Below are 17014 nucleotides of genomic sequence, written 5' to 3' on the forward strand. Positions count from 1 at the left end.
TTATTTGGTTAAGAAAATTATGTTGAGCTTTTTAGTGGAAAGTCTTCACTTGTCATAAGACGAGTTCAAACAATCCAATTTAATTCCACCACTTAATTGTACCTTGACAGATACGTATATCGACCTCAACAGTAAGGTCGTCTTAAGTGTCTAGTACTTGACTCGACTCGACTTTTATTTGCCTTGGGGATAAATGTCACCCGTACTTGTCGCCAAACTGATGGAATGTAGCTCAACGATAAACTTGCTTGAAACAGCTTTGTGAGGATAGGTATTAAAATTGCCTTACCTTTTTGCAGTAGTACAGGAAAAATTCCATCACTACCCGGTGATTTGAAAGGTTCAAAGGAATCTATTACCCATTCAACCTTACTTTCAGTAAAAATTTGTGTGGCCAGAATACGTGCATCGTTCCTGGATCTTTCTAGCTCAGTCATTTCGTTCACTGTTCCATGAATCTGATGGCTGATTTCAATGATTTCAGTTCCTATTGCATTCGCATTTAGGTCTTCATTTGAACTGATAATAGACCCCGGAAAATGAGTGTTCATCATCAATTCTAAAGTTTCACTCACAGATGTAGTGAATAAGCCGTTATCTTTTTAAAGTACCGAGTCTATTAGAATGATCCTTGGCTAGGATTTTTGCAACCTGGCAGCTGCTGGAGTATTTCCTTTGTTTTCACATGTATGCCTCCAATGTATCCTTTTAGATCGCCTAATCTCTCGGTTGTAATCGGTGAGGGATTGTTTGTATTGTTCCCACTGTTGTGTTCGCTTAGCCCGGTTGAAAAGTTTTCGGGTTCTTTTGCGCAGTTTTTGTAGTCTGTTGTTCCACCATGGTATGTCTCTATTTGTAGAGCGTAACTTAAGGGTACAACTTTCATTAAAAGAGTTTTGGATTAGCCTAGAAAGCTGGTTTGAGCTTTTCTCAAGTGTGTTGTTCGGACATTGGCATTGATAAGGTCCGTACCGTTTTAGATTCAAGACAAGAGTGTCGGTTTATTTCATATTCAGTTTACAGCTAGTCTCGTTACAAATGTATCCAAATACTAATACATAATAGTTCCTGAGTGGAGGAGGTGCTAAGCATCGATTTAACCAATCAGCGGCGATCGGTAAATAAGTTGTAATTGCTGTAAAAAAGATGCAACATCTGCATAAGGCGCAGTTCGATGACAACAGTGGAGGTCTGTAATTTGATCCTCTGTTTGCTCGGTTCTGCTGGGTACAATGTACTCGGCAGGGTGCAATGATTTAATGATTTAATGACCTGCACTTGAGGAGTGCATGGCAAGCATATGATGCGAATGTAATTTGAGGATTGAGTTGAAGAGTGAGAATGTATTTATTGTGCAATGGTTCTACAGTGAGCAATTCACTGTTTGTTTATAGGGCTTCGCTTACACAAGTTCATCCCAAGAGTTTAAGTTAGATACAAATTTATTTTTTTCGGCATCTAACTTAGAATTATATAGCTCCCAATCAGTTTTTCTGGGATCTTTGATATATTGTGTGAGTTGTTTTCCAGCCTCATACTCAAAAATGATATGTTTATGATCTGACAAGGATTCTTCACTTGAAACATGCCAGTTATTTATATTGTCCGAAATGAATGGACTACACAGCGTTAAGTCAAGAACTTCCTGCCTTACTGCGTTCATGAATGTTGGAGCATCTCCTCTATTACATATATCTATTTCATTTTTAGAAATGTAATCCAAAAGGTACTCACCTCTGTTGTTGATGTCCGTGCTGGCCCATACGGTATGATGAGCATTGGCATCACAGCCAATTATGAACGACTTATTTTGTTTCTTACAATAAGAAACGAAAGCTGCTACTTCTGGTGGAGGTACATCGCCCACGTCGCCGGGAAAGTATGCTGAAGCAACATATATTACCGTTGTCCCATGGGCTGTTGGCACCTCCATCATGACCGCAGCAATATCTCTTTTGATGAATTCTGTAATTGGAATTATGTTTATTTTTCCGTTCACTAAAATGGCAGCTCTTGGTGCAAGTTGCCCTTCATAGTAAATTAGCTTACTGAAATTTGTAGTTATTCCAAGTATCCTACTATTTATTGCGACATCCAGTTTGCTCTCCGTGAACCTTTTGCAAAGTACGGCTGATGCCCCCTTTGCGTGATGGAGGTTCACTTGAATGAACTTGATATTTTTATTGAAGGTCCTTTTTATGTTTACCGTTTGCATGGGGATTTGGTATCTTCCTGTCTTTGGTTTCGCGGCCTCCTTTAATTGGATTTTTGTCTACTCGGACTTTAATGTCTCGGTGCATCGATTCAATCCGCATGTTTGACGTTCGAGGCTCGCTCTGTTTATGGACGTCGGTGCTTGCAGTGTGGCCAGAAGCATAATGACTCTCTATTCCACACGGTCCAGCGATCTGGACAGATTGATCGACGATCATTTTGTCATCTCCAGTTCCTTCTCGTGTCATATGAGAGTCATTTTCATCCCTATGCTTTGGTCGTTCACTACCTTCTTGCTGATTTTTTCTGCGGAATTTCTTCCTCAGGGTTACATTCCCAAATTTGTAGTCAAGTGAGAATTCACATTGCTTGATTGAGTTCAATGAAGCTCCATCGACTGTGAATACTAGTTCGACATGTCTTTGGCTAATGGTGCTGCGCGGTAGTATCCCCCAATCCCCCATGCATCAACTGCTAGCCCATCGGTTTTGCTTTCCAGGAGTGCCAGAAATTCTTCATTCTTATCTGCTGTACTCCACGGAAATAAGCCGATCAATATTTCAGGTTGCGGGATATTTTTTTCATCAACCGCTGTGGGTACAGCCCCAGGCCAGGGAGTTATTGTAGAAAGTATGCTCTTCAGCCAGTCTACTGTTTTTTGTTTTGTTTTTGCAGACTATTACTAAATAGCCAGATTTGAACAGGCAGTCACCAAATTTTGGTTTCAGTTGTTCCTTCCGTTGCCCAACTATTTTCGCCAGAATGGCTTTTTGGGTAGTTTTCAACTGTTCGGTTGTGAGCTCTGTTTCAGGGTATCCCGTCGAGAGTATCCCTAGCTTCACATAATTCGTAACATCTCTATATGACGGCTTGACTTTACCCTCGGAATTTTTTGTAGGTGCCGAGTGTCCTGTCTGAGCCGTGTCGATTCTATGTTGCACTGAGCTGGTCTTGGCTTGGGTTCTACTGCCCTTGTTCCGACGAGCAATTTTAGCGGGTGTTGGATTTCCGCTTGTATTTGATCCATTCAAGTCCATTTATCTTGGGCGCTTGGAGGGATCCGATGATTGAGGTGGTTTTTCAGCCAGACGGTAAGCTTCCTCATAGCTAATCCCACGATCCAACAGTTTTTGTATGCGCTTTTGTCCAGCACCGCTCAGTTTTCTTGTGGTTCTGCCGTTGTCCTGAGATGGTGTATTTTTCTGCCCATCGGAGGTATTTGGGACAATAATTGGTGGTGGTGAAGACAATAATGTTACGTTGATGCCATCTTCAAAGTCATCATCATCATCGTAATCATCAGCGTCTTCGGCACCATCATTATCCGTGTTCAGAATGGACGATGAACAGGAAAGTGCATCTTCGACGGAATCGCCTTGAAGCTGTAGAATCTCGTCTTCCCTTTCTCTGTCGATTTCCATTTTTGATGCACTCATTGTTGCGTTGATCACTGTTACAAGAACAAAACACACACACGCAAGGGTTTTAAAATGAACAAAGATGACAAAAAATTAAAAAAAAAGGTAAAAAAAAACTAGTAAATGGTAAGAAACACTTTATTTATTGAAAAAAAAAAACGCTATTGAAGTACACAACAACACTCACAACTCAGAATAAAGTAAAGAAAAAAAATAAATAAATAAATAAAAAACGAACAGCAATTTCCAGAAACAAAAAAAAAACGATAATGAGGTCATCAATTAAAGAATAAATAATCTATTTAAATAATCAATAATAAGAAAATAAATTTAAAAAAAAAAAAAAAATAAAGAAAACTGAAGACTTTAATTAATAATATGGTCACAACTTGTAAATATTTTCACTACGAGAAGGTAACGGACACTGTATGATATTCAATTAAAAGAGAGTTATTGGTGTAATTAAAATAGTTAAGCCGACCAAAGTTTTATTCTATCGTTTTAAAGGAAATAAATAATATACAGTGTAATGATAAATAATTAAAAAAATAAATAAAATAAAATAGAACAATAAAATAATTAAGAGATAAAAATAAAAATAATGATAAAAAAAAAATGTAAAGAAATAATACCAAAATATTCAAATAAAAGTTTATTGTAGTTATTTAAGGTGTTATATTCTTTTATTATTGTTTATGCCCCTCACAAGAGCATTTTTTGTCCAGTCTCCCCAACGCATGATTTGCAGTCGATGGCAATCATGTGCCACCATACTGCAGTAATGTGAGTTTATCGGTCTCACTGTTAATCACTAACTTGTTATTTAATGGATTAGTGAGCGAATAATATGGTAATTATGCATGCAATTTAAATAGTTTGTCTAAAAAAAACAGATCTAACACTAATTACACGCCAAGGTTGCTATGTTGTAGCAATATTGCTAGGCAAATCACAACAAATTCCAGGTTCAGGCAAAGCAATCTGAATCGGAACGAGAAGATTTGTTTGTTTGTGTTCATGTGTTCTCACTTTTCACCAAAAAATGAACATAACTTGCATGCAATGACACGAAGCACTTTGTATGCTATTTATTGTTCGCAATTGTTGCTCACTTTTTTTTTGTTTTCTCCTTTATAATAGAAGCACTTTCTGGGAGATAAACTGTTTTTTATGATTATTTGCAATAATCTCTGTACTTACATACAGAGTATGATTCCTAGCACTTGAAAGTTAAGTACACTTGTCACTCGCGAATTTATAATTCACTTTCACGGAGATTAGTTTAAGAACTTCGAGAGCCGGTAGAAATCGCACTTAGTAACCAGTAACAGAGTTGCCAGAACATTCGGTAAGGGGTAAGGGGTTACAGCAGGCTGAGAGCTCTCAGCCGCCCCAGACCAGGGAAATAGAGGGGGATGACGCCTCCTGGACCCTAGTCAAGAACAAGAGGAAACCGAAGACGTCAAGAGCCGAAAAGAAGGCCCAGGCGAATGAGGGTAGCAAGAAGTCTAGGATAGGCGCCAATCGCTCCAGGGGCGATGCCCTAGTCATCAAGACGGACGAGGCTAAGTACTCGGACGCCTTGAAGGTGATGGGGAGTGACGTCAAGCTCGGTGAACTCGGCGCCGACGTACGTCGAATAAGACGTACCCGGATGGGCGAGATGATCCTCGAGCTGAAGCGGGGCGTCTCGCAAAAGGGCGCCGCCTAGAAGAAGTTGGCGGAGGAAGTCCTAGGCGAGACGGTCAAGATGAGGGCACTCACGACGGAGGTGAATCTAAGGGTTAAAGACCTGGACGAGATCACCGAAGTCCGGAAAGGTCCGGCGGGGACGCAGGTAGCATTGGTTCGGCTATCTGCAGCGGACGCCTCCAAGGTAGTCAAGTTAGGGAGCGTCAAGGTGGGATGGTCGGTGTGCCCTGTGGGCATATATGAGCAACCCGAAGTTTGCTTCAAGTGCCTGGAACCGGGGCACAAGCAATGGGACTGCAAAGGCCCTGACAGAAGCAATCTTTGCCGACGCTGTGGATTGGAGGGACGTAAGGCACAATGTTGCACGAACCCTCCCAATTGTTTGATTTGTTCCAGCAAAGCTGTTAACAGCAAGCACCCCATGGGGGGTTCGAAGTGCCCGGCGTTTAAGCGTGCTGCAAAATCACAGTGCAGGTAACGCAGCTGGCTTGCTCGGCCTCGCCCGAGTGTTTGTGAGGAAACGGCGGAATGTGTAAAGATGAAGTTGGCTGGAACGCCGTTTTATCGGCTATCGTCCAAATCGTCTCGGAGCTACACAGAAGGTGGCGCGTGGACTCAAGGATGGCGAGTTCAGGTGCAAATAAGAGGTGGTCCAAGGGATCGGAGTCGGCTTCATGGGTCATACCGGTGGTCATGCCCTGTGGTCGAACTCGATCCTTTTAAGTGGCCGCGACAACATTCTATCGTCGCTTTCGCGGCGTCGGTCAACCGGGCGGGTTCCGAGCCCGAGGACAGAAAGGGGTCCTCGTCAAGGCTGGGGTAGGCGTAGGCACCGCGTCAGCAAGTCCCTCTGTGTGTTGGCGAACAGACCCTATCGCAGAGAGGTCAATTTGGGGTGCACGCGGCATCATCATTCTTGATACCAGTCGTGCAGAGGGAAGCAGGCGTGAAGTCGACCCTTCCCACCTTCCGAGGACATAGGGCGTGGTAAGACCACCTGGAAAGCCGGCAATTCGCTGGCACGATACCATGGTGTTCTTCTAAAAAAGCGAGTCACGATATTCGATGCTGCAAGGACACGCAGCTAACCTCGAGGGTGCGTTGTGCACTGGCCCCCCTTTGAAGCATTACTTTCTGGTTGTACCAAAGTGACGATGGGCTTGGCGGCAATGGAAACGGTTTAGTGGACGTCGAACCCAGGAAGTCTGTTGAGCAGATTCCCCCTCAATTGCTTAGGAAGAAAAACAAAACACACACACACACAGACATCACCTCAATCATCACATCAAATTATGGGTCTCCGAACCTTCTATAAAAAGTTTGGTTTTGGAACGAACATATACCCTTTCGGTACACTTAGTGTACGAGAAAGGCAAAAATATTAGAGGCTCTATTAGAGCACCTTGCAGCTTCAATGACGTCTTCATCGTTCATCAAATGTATTGATAAGAACGAGGGCGCCATATTCGGAAGAATACATATTCATGAACAATATCCAATACACATTTCATTCGGCAAATCGAAACGAGTGTTTTAATCTAAGTGTTACTTACCTCGCCGCAAGCCAGGAAATGGTTCGGACCGGACCGCTTCTGCCGCGGTTGGTGATGCATCGAGAACAGCAATCCGATGATAAAATCTCCCGGAATGTGTGCCGAGGTACGCTTGGATGCTTCGGTCGGCAGAGTGGCGGACAGTGGCGCAACGGTGGCTGGTGGCTTATCGGCAAACGTCACTACCGCTGCGTTGAGAAGGACAAAGGTGAACAGTGTGAGTATCTCTATTGGTAGCGATGGGAGGCCGACTGCCGGTAACGACGAGTGCATTATTTCTCCAGATTGTTGTTGCTTCAATTGTTATCACTTTCGATTTCACTCACTGCTTGCGTAACTGATTGAGATATATGTTCGATGCTCATTGAAAACCTCATGAATTTGTATGTAATGTCATCCTTGCGAAATTGGATGTTGGCTGCCTTTTTTGGTGGAAATGAATGGCATTATTGACTTTTGTCCTAATTGATAATAGTGGATCACATCTTAAAATTTAAATCACTGCATAATTCAGTTCATTGTATGATTACATCAATCGATTCTTTGATGAATAATGTAACAACAGTGGTGAGTTGAATTCATTATTTTTTTTTTTTTTGGGTTTGTGTCACTGGTTTGGCAAAATAATATGGAATCAGGATGTTTTTTTTTGTGTCTTTATTAAAGAGACTTTCAGCCCGAGGCTGGCTCGTCTCCGCAAATCAGGATGTTCTTATATCACTTATAGTCTTACTTTTACAAATTAAACATTATATTTTTTTCACTTTCAGTAATCTTTTTTTAGAATACTTTATTTAATTTAGTCACTTGAGTGACTCTATACATTAGTGATCTTAAATATATTATTCTCAAACAATGTAAAGTTTTACAACAAAATGAGTATCAATTTCAACTTTTCAAAAAATAACTAAATTGCAGGAATGAGCGAATAAAAGTTAAGGAATAAGAAAGAACAACATAATTAAGAACTGGGAAAATTTAAAAGAACTAATACGAAAACGAAATAAGCAATGAAAAAATTAAAACAAAAAATGTATTGAACAATGGAAAGTTAGGCCTCTCCTTCGCCTTGCTTGTGATAAGACGCAAGGCTACAAAGCAAGGGAATGCTGAAGGTAGTGAATATTTGGATTTGAAATCTTTTCGGCTTATCTGGGTATAGTAAGGGATAGAATATCATTTTATTAGCATCATATTCATGCTAAACGAATACAAAAATGGTAACTTGGCCTAGAAACCTTCCTATCCTATCATATGATGGTCGTACACTCCGTGCTGCCCTGAGCAAAATACCCAACCGAATGCAATTCCATTCTGCCTAGAAACCCTACGGTTGACAATTATGTATTTAATAAACATTGAATGGGGAATGTAATGTGAATAAAGAAAAAAATGGTTTGGAAAATAGTTTGTACAAGCGGTGAGAAACTATATACTTCCGAAAACTTCATTTTGCTCAAAGTTGCGGTAGCTATACTATAAACATTTATCAACATTCCGTGAACTCATTAGCTGCGATTGGTTGTTTGTTCCGGCTCAAAGTCTTATGTTTTCGTTGCATTTTAGCAGTCGTTATTTGCAGTTTGCTAAATAGCCACCTCTCTCAACTTGACGGCCATAGTTCGCCAAAGTTCGCATTTCATTTATTAAACTATCATTAACCTCAAATATATTCTCGAGCAGGCTTCACGCCGGATCCTCAAATCCAGCCAACAACGGTTGTTTGTTGGATCAGATTCAAAAAAGGGGAAAAATTTATTTACTATAGTTATTTATACCGGCTTTCGCTATAGCGCTCTGGCAATAAATGCCATAGTTTGCTGGCCCGCCAAGTTTTCCAAACAGATCTGAGCGGGTTGTTACAGAACTTGCCTGTCCTCTTGGAGAATATGAAATCATAGTCGAGAGGAAAAAGTTCCGAAAAAGTTGAAGTATGCATTTGTGCTGCCGCGCTTTTGTCAAACTGAGCGCATTTCTGTTCACGGCATCCTCCCGGTAGAACTGACAAGGACGAAGGCAGGATGGATGGATGCTTTTTGCACTGCCAAGTGCTAAGTGCCGGCTAACCAACTCGCGAGGAGATACGGTCATCATCGCGCTCGCTGTCGGGTGGCATTAAAGTGCTAATTACACTGATTTATGCACAGGGTTTCGCACGCTTTGGGAAGATTTCTTTTTTGCCTTTTGCAGTGATTTTGGAATTGGTGAGTGAGGCTGGATATGGTGGTGTTATTCGCAGTATTTTAGTTTGTAGATTAAAACAGTTGTTTTCAATGGATTACTAGAACTGAGATCAAAACCTAGCGGCTTGGAAATTTTGAAAATTTCCCTTCTCACAGGACGAGTTATTACTATCACATTTAGTTGAACCACTTGATTGTAACTTTACATATACGTATTTTGACCTCAACAGTAACAGGCCGTCTTCATTTCCTCGTACTTGACTCGACTCGACTACGACTCAAAATACGTAGCTGTGAAGTTTTTTTTTATTTATTACCAGACTAAGGCCGGAGTGGCCTGTGCAATACATAAAAGTCTTCTCCATTTAGCACGGTCCATGGCTGCACGTCGCCAACCACGCCTGATCGCCAACCTGTTCGATCCACCTTACCCGCTGTGTACCTCGCCTTCTTGTTCCCGTCGAACCGTTGTCGAGAACCATTTTCACCGGATTACTGTCCGACATTCTAACTACGTGCCCGGCCCACCACTGTCTTTCGATTTTCGCGTATCTGTGAAGCTACATTCTATCATTTAATGCAGTATTAGACAGCGATTTCTTTCAGCAAATCGCAATTTATTGTGAATACATCTGGTAGAACAAGTAGCACAACGACGAAAACTTGCGCCCGTTAATGGGTTCTGAAACTCGGTAGAATCCAAATCTATCTTATGGTTTCACATAAAATAAAGTTACTGGTTGTAGGGTCCCGGTGAGGACCAACACAAGAAAACAAGTGGTTTGATTAGAGGGTATAATGACAATGACAATTTATTAAACTTCATGTATATCTAGGACTACTGCGATCCTACATCTCTCCCTTCTTTTATAAATTAAAAGTTGTTAATGGACTTATAAGCAGTCATCTTCCGTTCTTGAATAATCAATACATCCTAGCAGGACCACGTTCGTAATCCTCGCATGTGATACAAATCAATGCATGTTGCCTTCAATTTAATGAGTTAATCTTGAATGATGGATATTTCCTGGTTTCTTCCATAATCTCTGAATATTCTTGATTGTTCTTTTCTTTAGAAATAAGTAAACTTTTTTCCAATAGTTATCTAAAATTGCCAAGAAATATTCTATTATGTACATACATATATTGAACACATGTTGACAATATTTATATTATATTCCAGTCATTAAGCTCCTGAAGTTTACTGCCAAGTATTAATCTGGAAAATAAGAAATGATTATCGGGAATCGGTTCTTATTGGTGCATTCTCATCCCGTAGTTGGGTTGCACCTTGGTCTTTCTTATTGCTGATGTGATAAGGATTCTCTACGCGTACTTCATCCCTTTGTCTGGGTTCCACTGCCCTTGCCCAACAGTGTACTACATCCCAACAACAGGGTTCCGCTAATAGTGAAACTTTTTTTTTAGACTATCGTCTCCAGGTGTCTCAACTGTGTACACCATCCCTTTGTCTAGGTTCCACTATCACAATAGATCAGTGTACTTCATCCTAACAACAGGGTTCAGCAAGTGTTGTGATTTATCTAAGAGGCCTTATAGTCTCTTCTGCGTACTTCATCCCTTTGTCTGGGTTCCATTGTTCTTTCAGAACAATGTACTTCATCCCAACAACAGGGTTCCGCTACTAATGAGAACCATCCCAAAGGTTCGCCATTGGGTCTCTCCTGCGTACTTCATCCCTTTGCCCGGGTTCCACTGTTCCTTAGACTAGTGTACTTCATCCCGGCAACAGGGTTCCGCTATGTAAAGTTTTTTTTTGTTTTTTTTTTTCGATTCGATTCATATTCCGAATATTCAACCACGTTGGAAAACTAGTGAAGCCATTTTATATATCGTTCTCACACCTACTCATGCGTTCTATTTGTACACAACATTTTTTTTTGTAATTCATACATTGAAGCACGCATTTTTATTCATATTAAAATAATCTATATACCTATTACTTACTATAACCTATGATTTTTTTCCTAATACATTTTGAATGGAAGTTGATTTCAATACAATTTGAGAAACCTTTATTTCTAATTCATCACTTTATCATTTAATTAATCGGTGGTTCAATGCCAGTAGGACAAGATGCATATTATCATTTAGTTGATTATTAAGAGATACGACGAAGTTTGAAACCTCAAAACTATTGAGTATCTAAAAAAAATAATCTTTTCGATTAATTCTTATTACTTTAAAAACTGATTTTAAAATTTGCAAGTGACATCGTGTTTCAAAGAATAACTGTTCAGGACATGAATCAAAACGGAACGATTAATCGAACAATAATATGCTTTTCGCCATTCGCCTACATGTTTTCCAATATCATTACTATGGTCAACACGGCTTTTTTTTTTAATTTAAATGAAATAGATGATCAATGGTCTATACCGTTGGTTCCCAAACTGTGGATCACCAAAGATAAATTATTCATACTTCAATATCTACTTTGTGCCAAAAATCACTAGGAACTGAGAATTCTGCTTTGAGCACCACTAGAAGGTAACGGAAAACTTATTTAATACTTGTTGCACTGATTTACAAAATTATGGTCAATTCTTTCCCAGAGCTGAACGCTATGAAACGCATCTCTGTATAGTATTAGCATCTACGGATTAGCATATCTGTATACTATTTATAGATACCATTCATTCACAGCTGTAGCGATTTACAGAACCTGGAGCCGTAACGTGGAAAAAGGATGCAATTTTATTATCATTTTCATATCAATCCAACAACATTGGACTACCTGAGCTCTTACTACTAGCGTAATATGTTCATACATATGGTGCAATGTGCGTCTAAATCACTTAAATGGGGGATAAGATCTTGCCCAAAATCAACTGCAGGAATTATTTCATAATTATTATAGAAATTCAAAAACTAAAATGATGTATCTGAAATAAATAGTTGTCCTTTTTCCACAGATAGCATCTTCACGGATTACAAAAGAAAAGAAATTCGTAGATATCTTAGCAAAAGCGTTAGAGGAACGTCCAAAATGCTTAGTCGTGAGATGACCATAAATGCCTAATGTCGTTTTCGTTTTTGCGGTGTAGATTCACTCGTGCTACACTTTTGCACCGAAAATGTTCGTTTTTGATTTTCGTGCTACACCAGTGTAGCATTTTTCTTGCACTGAAACAGGGCTGTCAGATGATTTTTTCGTAAATCTGTATTGGCATGTGAAAAAATCTGTATTGTCTGTATTTGAGGGAAAATAGACTTTTTTTATAAACTATGCAAAATAGCGATTCTGATGATTATAATGTGATGTAGTTAGATAACTTTTTCATTGATTTCTTTAAAACCAGGTAAAAGAAATTGGAAATCCCAGAAATCTGTTGGAATCTTTTAAGGGGGCTCCTTGCAATCATGTAGATGCATCACATCACTTAAATACTCTTGGTTGTTATGATTCACGTTAAAAGTTCAATCTTTTCCGAAATTCATGTCGTTTTTTGAATGCCGCATCTCAATTATTATTCTATCCCAGCAAACATTTTATCATGATTCCACAAGTGATGGTTTTCGGATATTTTTTGCTGGCCTTCTCAATATTCCACCGAAATTAATTCGGAAACAATGACTTTTGTCAATGCCTAAATATTGATTACTAATCCCGATTACGCAACAATTGTTATATTCTGCCATTTATGCATGCCAAATCAACTGGTGCTCATAACACAGGAAGGAATATATTTCTTATGTAGTCCATAAATATGTTTTATACCTTTCCCAAGTAACCATGAAGCTATATATGCTGCAAAAATTAATGCTCGATGGTTACTTGGGTTTCTATTTACTTATACCAATAATACCAAGCGCCAACAAACAATTACCCATTTTCTATCCAAGCTTTCGTTAAGCAGATTTATTTGATCGGAAATCCCTCCACCCCGTTAACTTAGGATATCCGATAAAAATTGTTCGTATGAATTGATATGAAATGATTTCCCTTCTGCTTGTTTGAACAAAATATCACAAGGCAGTCAAAAAGCCGTTTTGCGCGGTTTGGTAGCACCCAACCATTTATAGCAAGGCAATATAATAGATTTGAAAGCATCGAGGTAATCTTTATGAACCACAGTCCACAACGGAGAGCTACCAAAATATATATTAATCAAAGCAATCGTGACAATTCGCCGTCAATCAAATATGTATATGTGGTGAACTATCAAAGACAGGAGTGATAGTTTTACAGCAAACCGTATGTAATTTTTTATAGGGACGATAACATTTAAAATAACTAAAAATCTGTACAAAACTGTATTGTTTTTGAAAAATCTGTATAAAATCTGTAATCTGTATCAAGTCTGTATTGACGTTAAAAAATCTGTAAAATACAGATAAATCTGTATATATGGCAGCCCTGCACTGAAACAAGGAGTGTAGCACCAGAAAAAATCAGAGTGTGCCGTGTAGTGTACACTAATAAAAATCCACACATTTTTATTGGCAAAAATCTAAAGAAATTTACAAATAAACTTTATGTATGCGTTAATAACCACCCGCTATAGGAAAATCCACATAAAGGTTATTAGTTAATAACGGTTATGTGTGTTTCCACATATATGCTATGCGAATTCACATAGCCGTTATGTGGGAAATGCTATAGTCAAAATTTATGTGTGCCACACATAATGGATATGATTGGATTTTTGTCAGTGTAGTTTGTTGTCAAGTTTCTCCCGTTGTTATTGTTTTCTTTTTATGGTATCCAACAGGTATCCATAACAAACAAGCCCAACTGCACTCAAAACGTTCGTTTTTGCCGTGCAAAATGCTGCACTAAACGGTGTTGCTACACCTCAAAAACGAAAACGACATAAGTCAAATTAAAATATATTAAACCGTCTAAGACGAATTAAGTACTGTCCATTTAATTCCACCAGTTAATTTTCGTTATCTTTGCAGATACGTATTTCGACCACAACTGTGTGGTCGTCTTCAATCATCTTGTACTTGACTCGACTTGAAGAAAACAATCGCAACTTACACTGTTTATACTACGCTAGGTACCTAATCTAATCTTATTTGCCTACTTTATTTACCTATACAGTAAATTACTTTATTGTTTAGGTAGAAACTTGAAGAGCCAAGAGCTGCCATTTCCCTGATCCTTATTCAACAGCGCTGTTGGGAAATGGCAGCTCTTGGCTCTTCAAGTTTCTACCTAAACAATAAAGTAATTTACTGTATAGGTAAATAAAGTAGGCAAATAAGATTAGATTAGGTACCTAGCGTAGTATAAACAGTGTAAGTTGCGATTGTTTTCTTCAAGTCGAGTCAAGTACAAGACACTGAAGACGACCACACAGTTGTGGTCGAAATACGTATCTGCAAAGATAACGAAAATTAACTGGTGGAATTAAATGGACAGTACTTAATTCGTCTTAGACGGTTTAATACATTCCACTAAACGAGCTTAATATATTTTTCTAAAATATATTAATTGAAATGCATGCTCGTAAAAAAGGTATGAAATTCATTTCAAATCTGCTGCTATGTATTTGTTGCAGTCCTTGAATAATGTATTTATTAATAATGTCACAACCTTACCGGAGTGCAGCCCAATTTGATAAGTATGCAGTTTCCAATTGAGCTTCCGAAAGTGTGTTTGTGTGTGATAGTACTTTTCAAATCTTGCAAATCGCTATTTCCCCGTGAACTTTGAAGTTTCTAACACGATTTGAAGTTTCAAAGTACCAGAATTTGATTTGACGTCCAGATAACGATGACTCCAACTATCGCTTATTGAGCAGCACGACCCCAGAATACACAAATCTTCTGTTTTCTATTCTTCAAAGGTTTTTTTTTTCTTTTTTTATGTCTTTCATGTCATTCAGCGTTATTTGAAAAATTAATCCTCGTCGCCATTTTGTAGGGTCCCGGTGAGGACCAACACAAGAAAACAAGTGGTTTGATTAGAGGGTATAATGACAATGACAATTTATTAAACTTCATGTATATCTAGGACTACTGCGATCCTACACTGGTACTAGCGAATAGTAGTTTGTGCCACTAGTAGCAACAAGATGTTTTTTTTTCAGCACGAGTTATACGTTTATCCAATGAGGTTTTGCCGAGGATGCAAATATGAGTTATTTATGAGCTATTTGCTTAATCAATGTCCAACTTAGAGGAACTGTACCGTTTTCCATCTCACTGAACATATAACCAAGGACGGAAATCTTCGTTTTACTATCAGTTGCATCGATGCTCAGTAGGCAGCTTCGTCATTGATTCGTGTTTGTTTTGATCAGACGCTCGGCAATGCAGGAACGAACATCTCGCAGCATGCTGTCAAACTTCCATACCAAATTTACCACCCGATCCTCAATAGCCGATTGATAATCGAGCGTAAAAAACGAATATCTACCGGGGCTGAAATGAATATTTTGAATTGCGGTTGATTTGCACCGATAAATGATGATTATTTTACTTTATATACTAAACAGATGCATATATTTTAGGAATCTGACTTCAAATTGTTGAATCCATGCACCGCAGTATGAAATGATATTCATATTTTGAGATTTCAAATTGAATATCAATGTGCCAAGCTGAAGATTCATTTTGACACCGCACAAAACAACGCTGACACCGAGGGTCGACGCTTGCTGCTGTTCGTGCACATGCCGTCCTATTCATTCGCACATTCAAATTCGGGAAGGATTAGCAACTTGATTGTGTGTTGGATGTCAGCTGTTTGAGTGTAGTTGAACTGACTTTTTCTGTCCCTGCATATAACCATCATCATTTGGCAAAACGTCATTTGTGATAAGGTCATTTGATATAAAGGCCATCTGGCATAATTGACATTTGGCATAATTTGGAACTGTTTAAAAAAAAAGGGTTATTTGATGTATTTTTTTCACAAAACGAAACGGCAGAACTACTTCTGAGAAACATCCGTTATTGACTTATTCCAGGAAAATACATCCTACATCCTAAGGACGAATCACTTCCACCATTGTCGTATTAGCTTAGCTTAGCTTAGCTTAGACTGAAAAAGCAGGAGTATGAAACGGACATGGGATTGAACCAACGACCTCCTGCGTCTGAGGAAGAAGCAGTAGCCATATGACTATCAAGTCCGTTCGAATCACTTCCACTATTGTCGTATTCTGGACAAACTTCAATTTCTTTAAAAGGAATTACTTTTACTCTTAAGAAGGGATCAAATCCAGCATTATTTTTTTGTGGACAAAGGCCTACTTTTAAAGAAGGTATCACATCCACCATAGCCTTATGGTCTGAGGGAAGCTCTCTCGCGGTAGAGCGCTATTTTCGTACTAAAATGTTTATAACTTGGAACTGGGAACGAATTTCGCTTATCCCAACTGACAATCTCTTTGAAATTTATCAAGGAATGTTCCTACAAAATTTCATGGACCTACTTTTTCCCAAATTTGAATTAAGCTCTAAATACTGAACTATTGTTGGACTGAAATTTTTGCTTCTCAGTACCTCTCTCCGATGATTTGAGGCACAAAGGAACCAAATTTCGCAAAACCCAACTGACAAAAGTTTTGATTTTTTCCAACGATCTTTTTGATGTAATAAAAAGTATATGTCACCGCAATAAATTTTGCAGGAAGCTCTTTTTACTTCAACCAAGTTTTTTAAATTCCACACAAAAGTTACCATTTTGGGAGAGCAGACAACAGCATATTTTCTTGTGACGCACGGCAGGAAAGGAGCGATGAGAGCGATAGAAAGTCCGTCAACTTTGTATCTAGCGTGACACTAGAAAAAAGCGTAATCCTATTTATGAACACGAGGATACCAAAAATAGGAAATATAGGAATGAGATGAGATAAACAATTGAAAATAAATAAGACAAATAAGACAAATCAAACAAATAAGACAAATAAGACAAAAAAGCAAATGAGACAAATAAGACAAATTCCTTCGGAAGTTCCTCCAGGAATTCTTTCGG

The 17014-nt window shown here is 38.9% G+C and overlaps 1 protein-coding gene across 2 annotated transcripts in view; it reads right to left on the reverse strand.

The window, feature by feature from the left end:
- Positions 1-17014, reverse strand: part of LOC134205863 (metabotropic glutamate receptor 1-like) — a 143209-nt gene that overhangs the window by 97069 nt on the left and 29126 nt on the right. The window contains exon 2 of one of the 2 annotated variants that reach the window (XM_062681521.1): positions 6878-7299. In XM_062681521.1, the coding sequence (XP_062537505.1) occupies positions 6878-7150 (273 nt within the window). In that variant the 5' untranslated portion in view covers positions 7151-7299. Of the gene's footprint in view, positions 1-1734; positions 2086-6877; positions 7300-17014 lie in introns of those variants that run through there. The other variant, XM_062681522.1, reaches the window with a different exon arrangement.

The sequence above is a fragment of the Armigeres subalbatus genome, chromosome 1 (assembly GCF_024139115.2).
Source record: "Armigeres subalbatus isolate Guangzhou_Male chromosome 1, GZ_Asu_2, whole genome shotgun sequence".
NCBI classification, from domain to species: Eukaryota; Metazoa; Arthropoda; class Insecta; order Diptera; family Culicidae; genus Armigeres; species Armigeres subalbatus.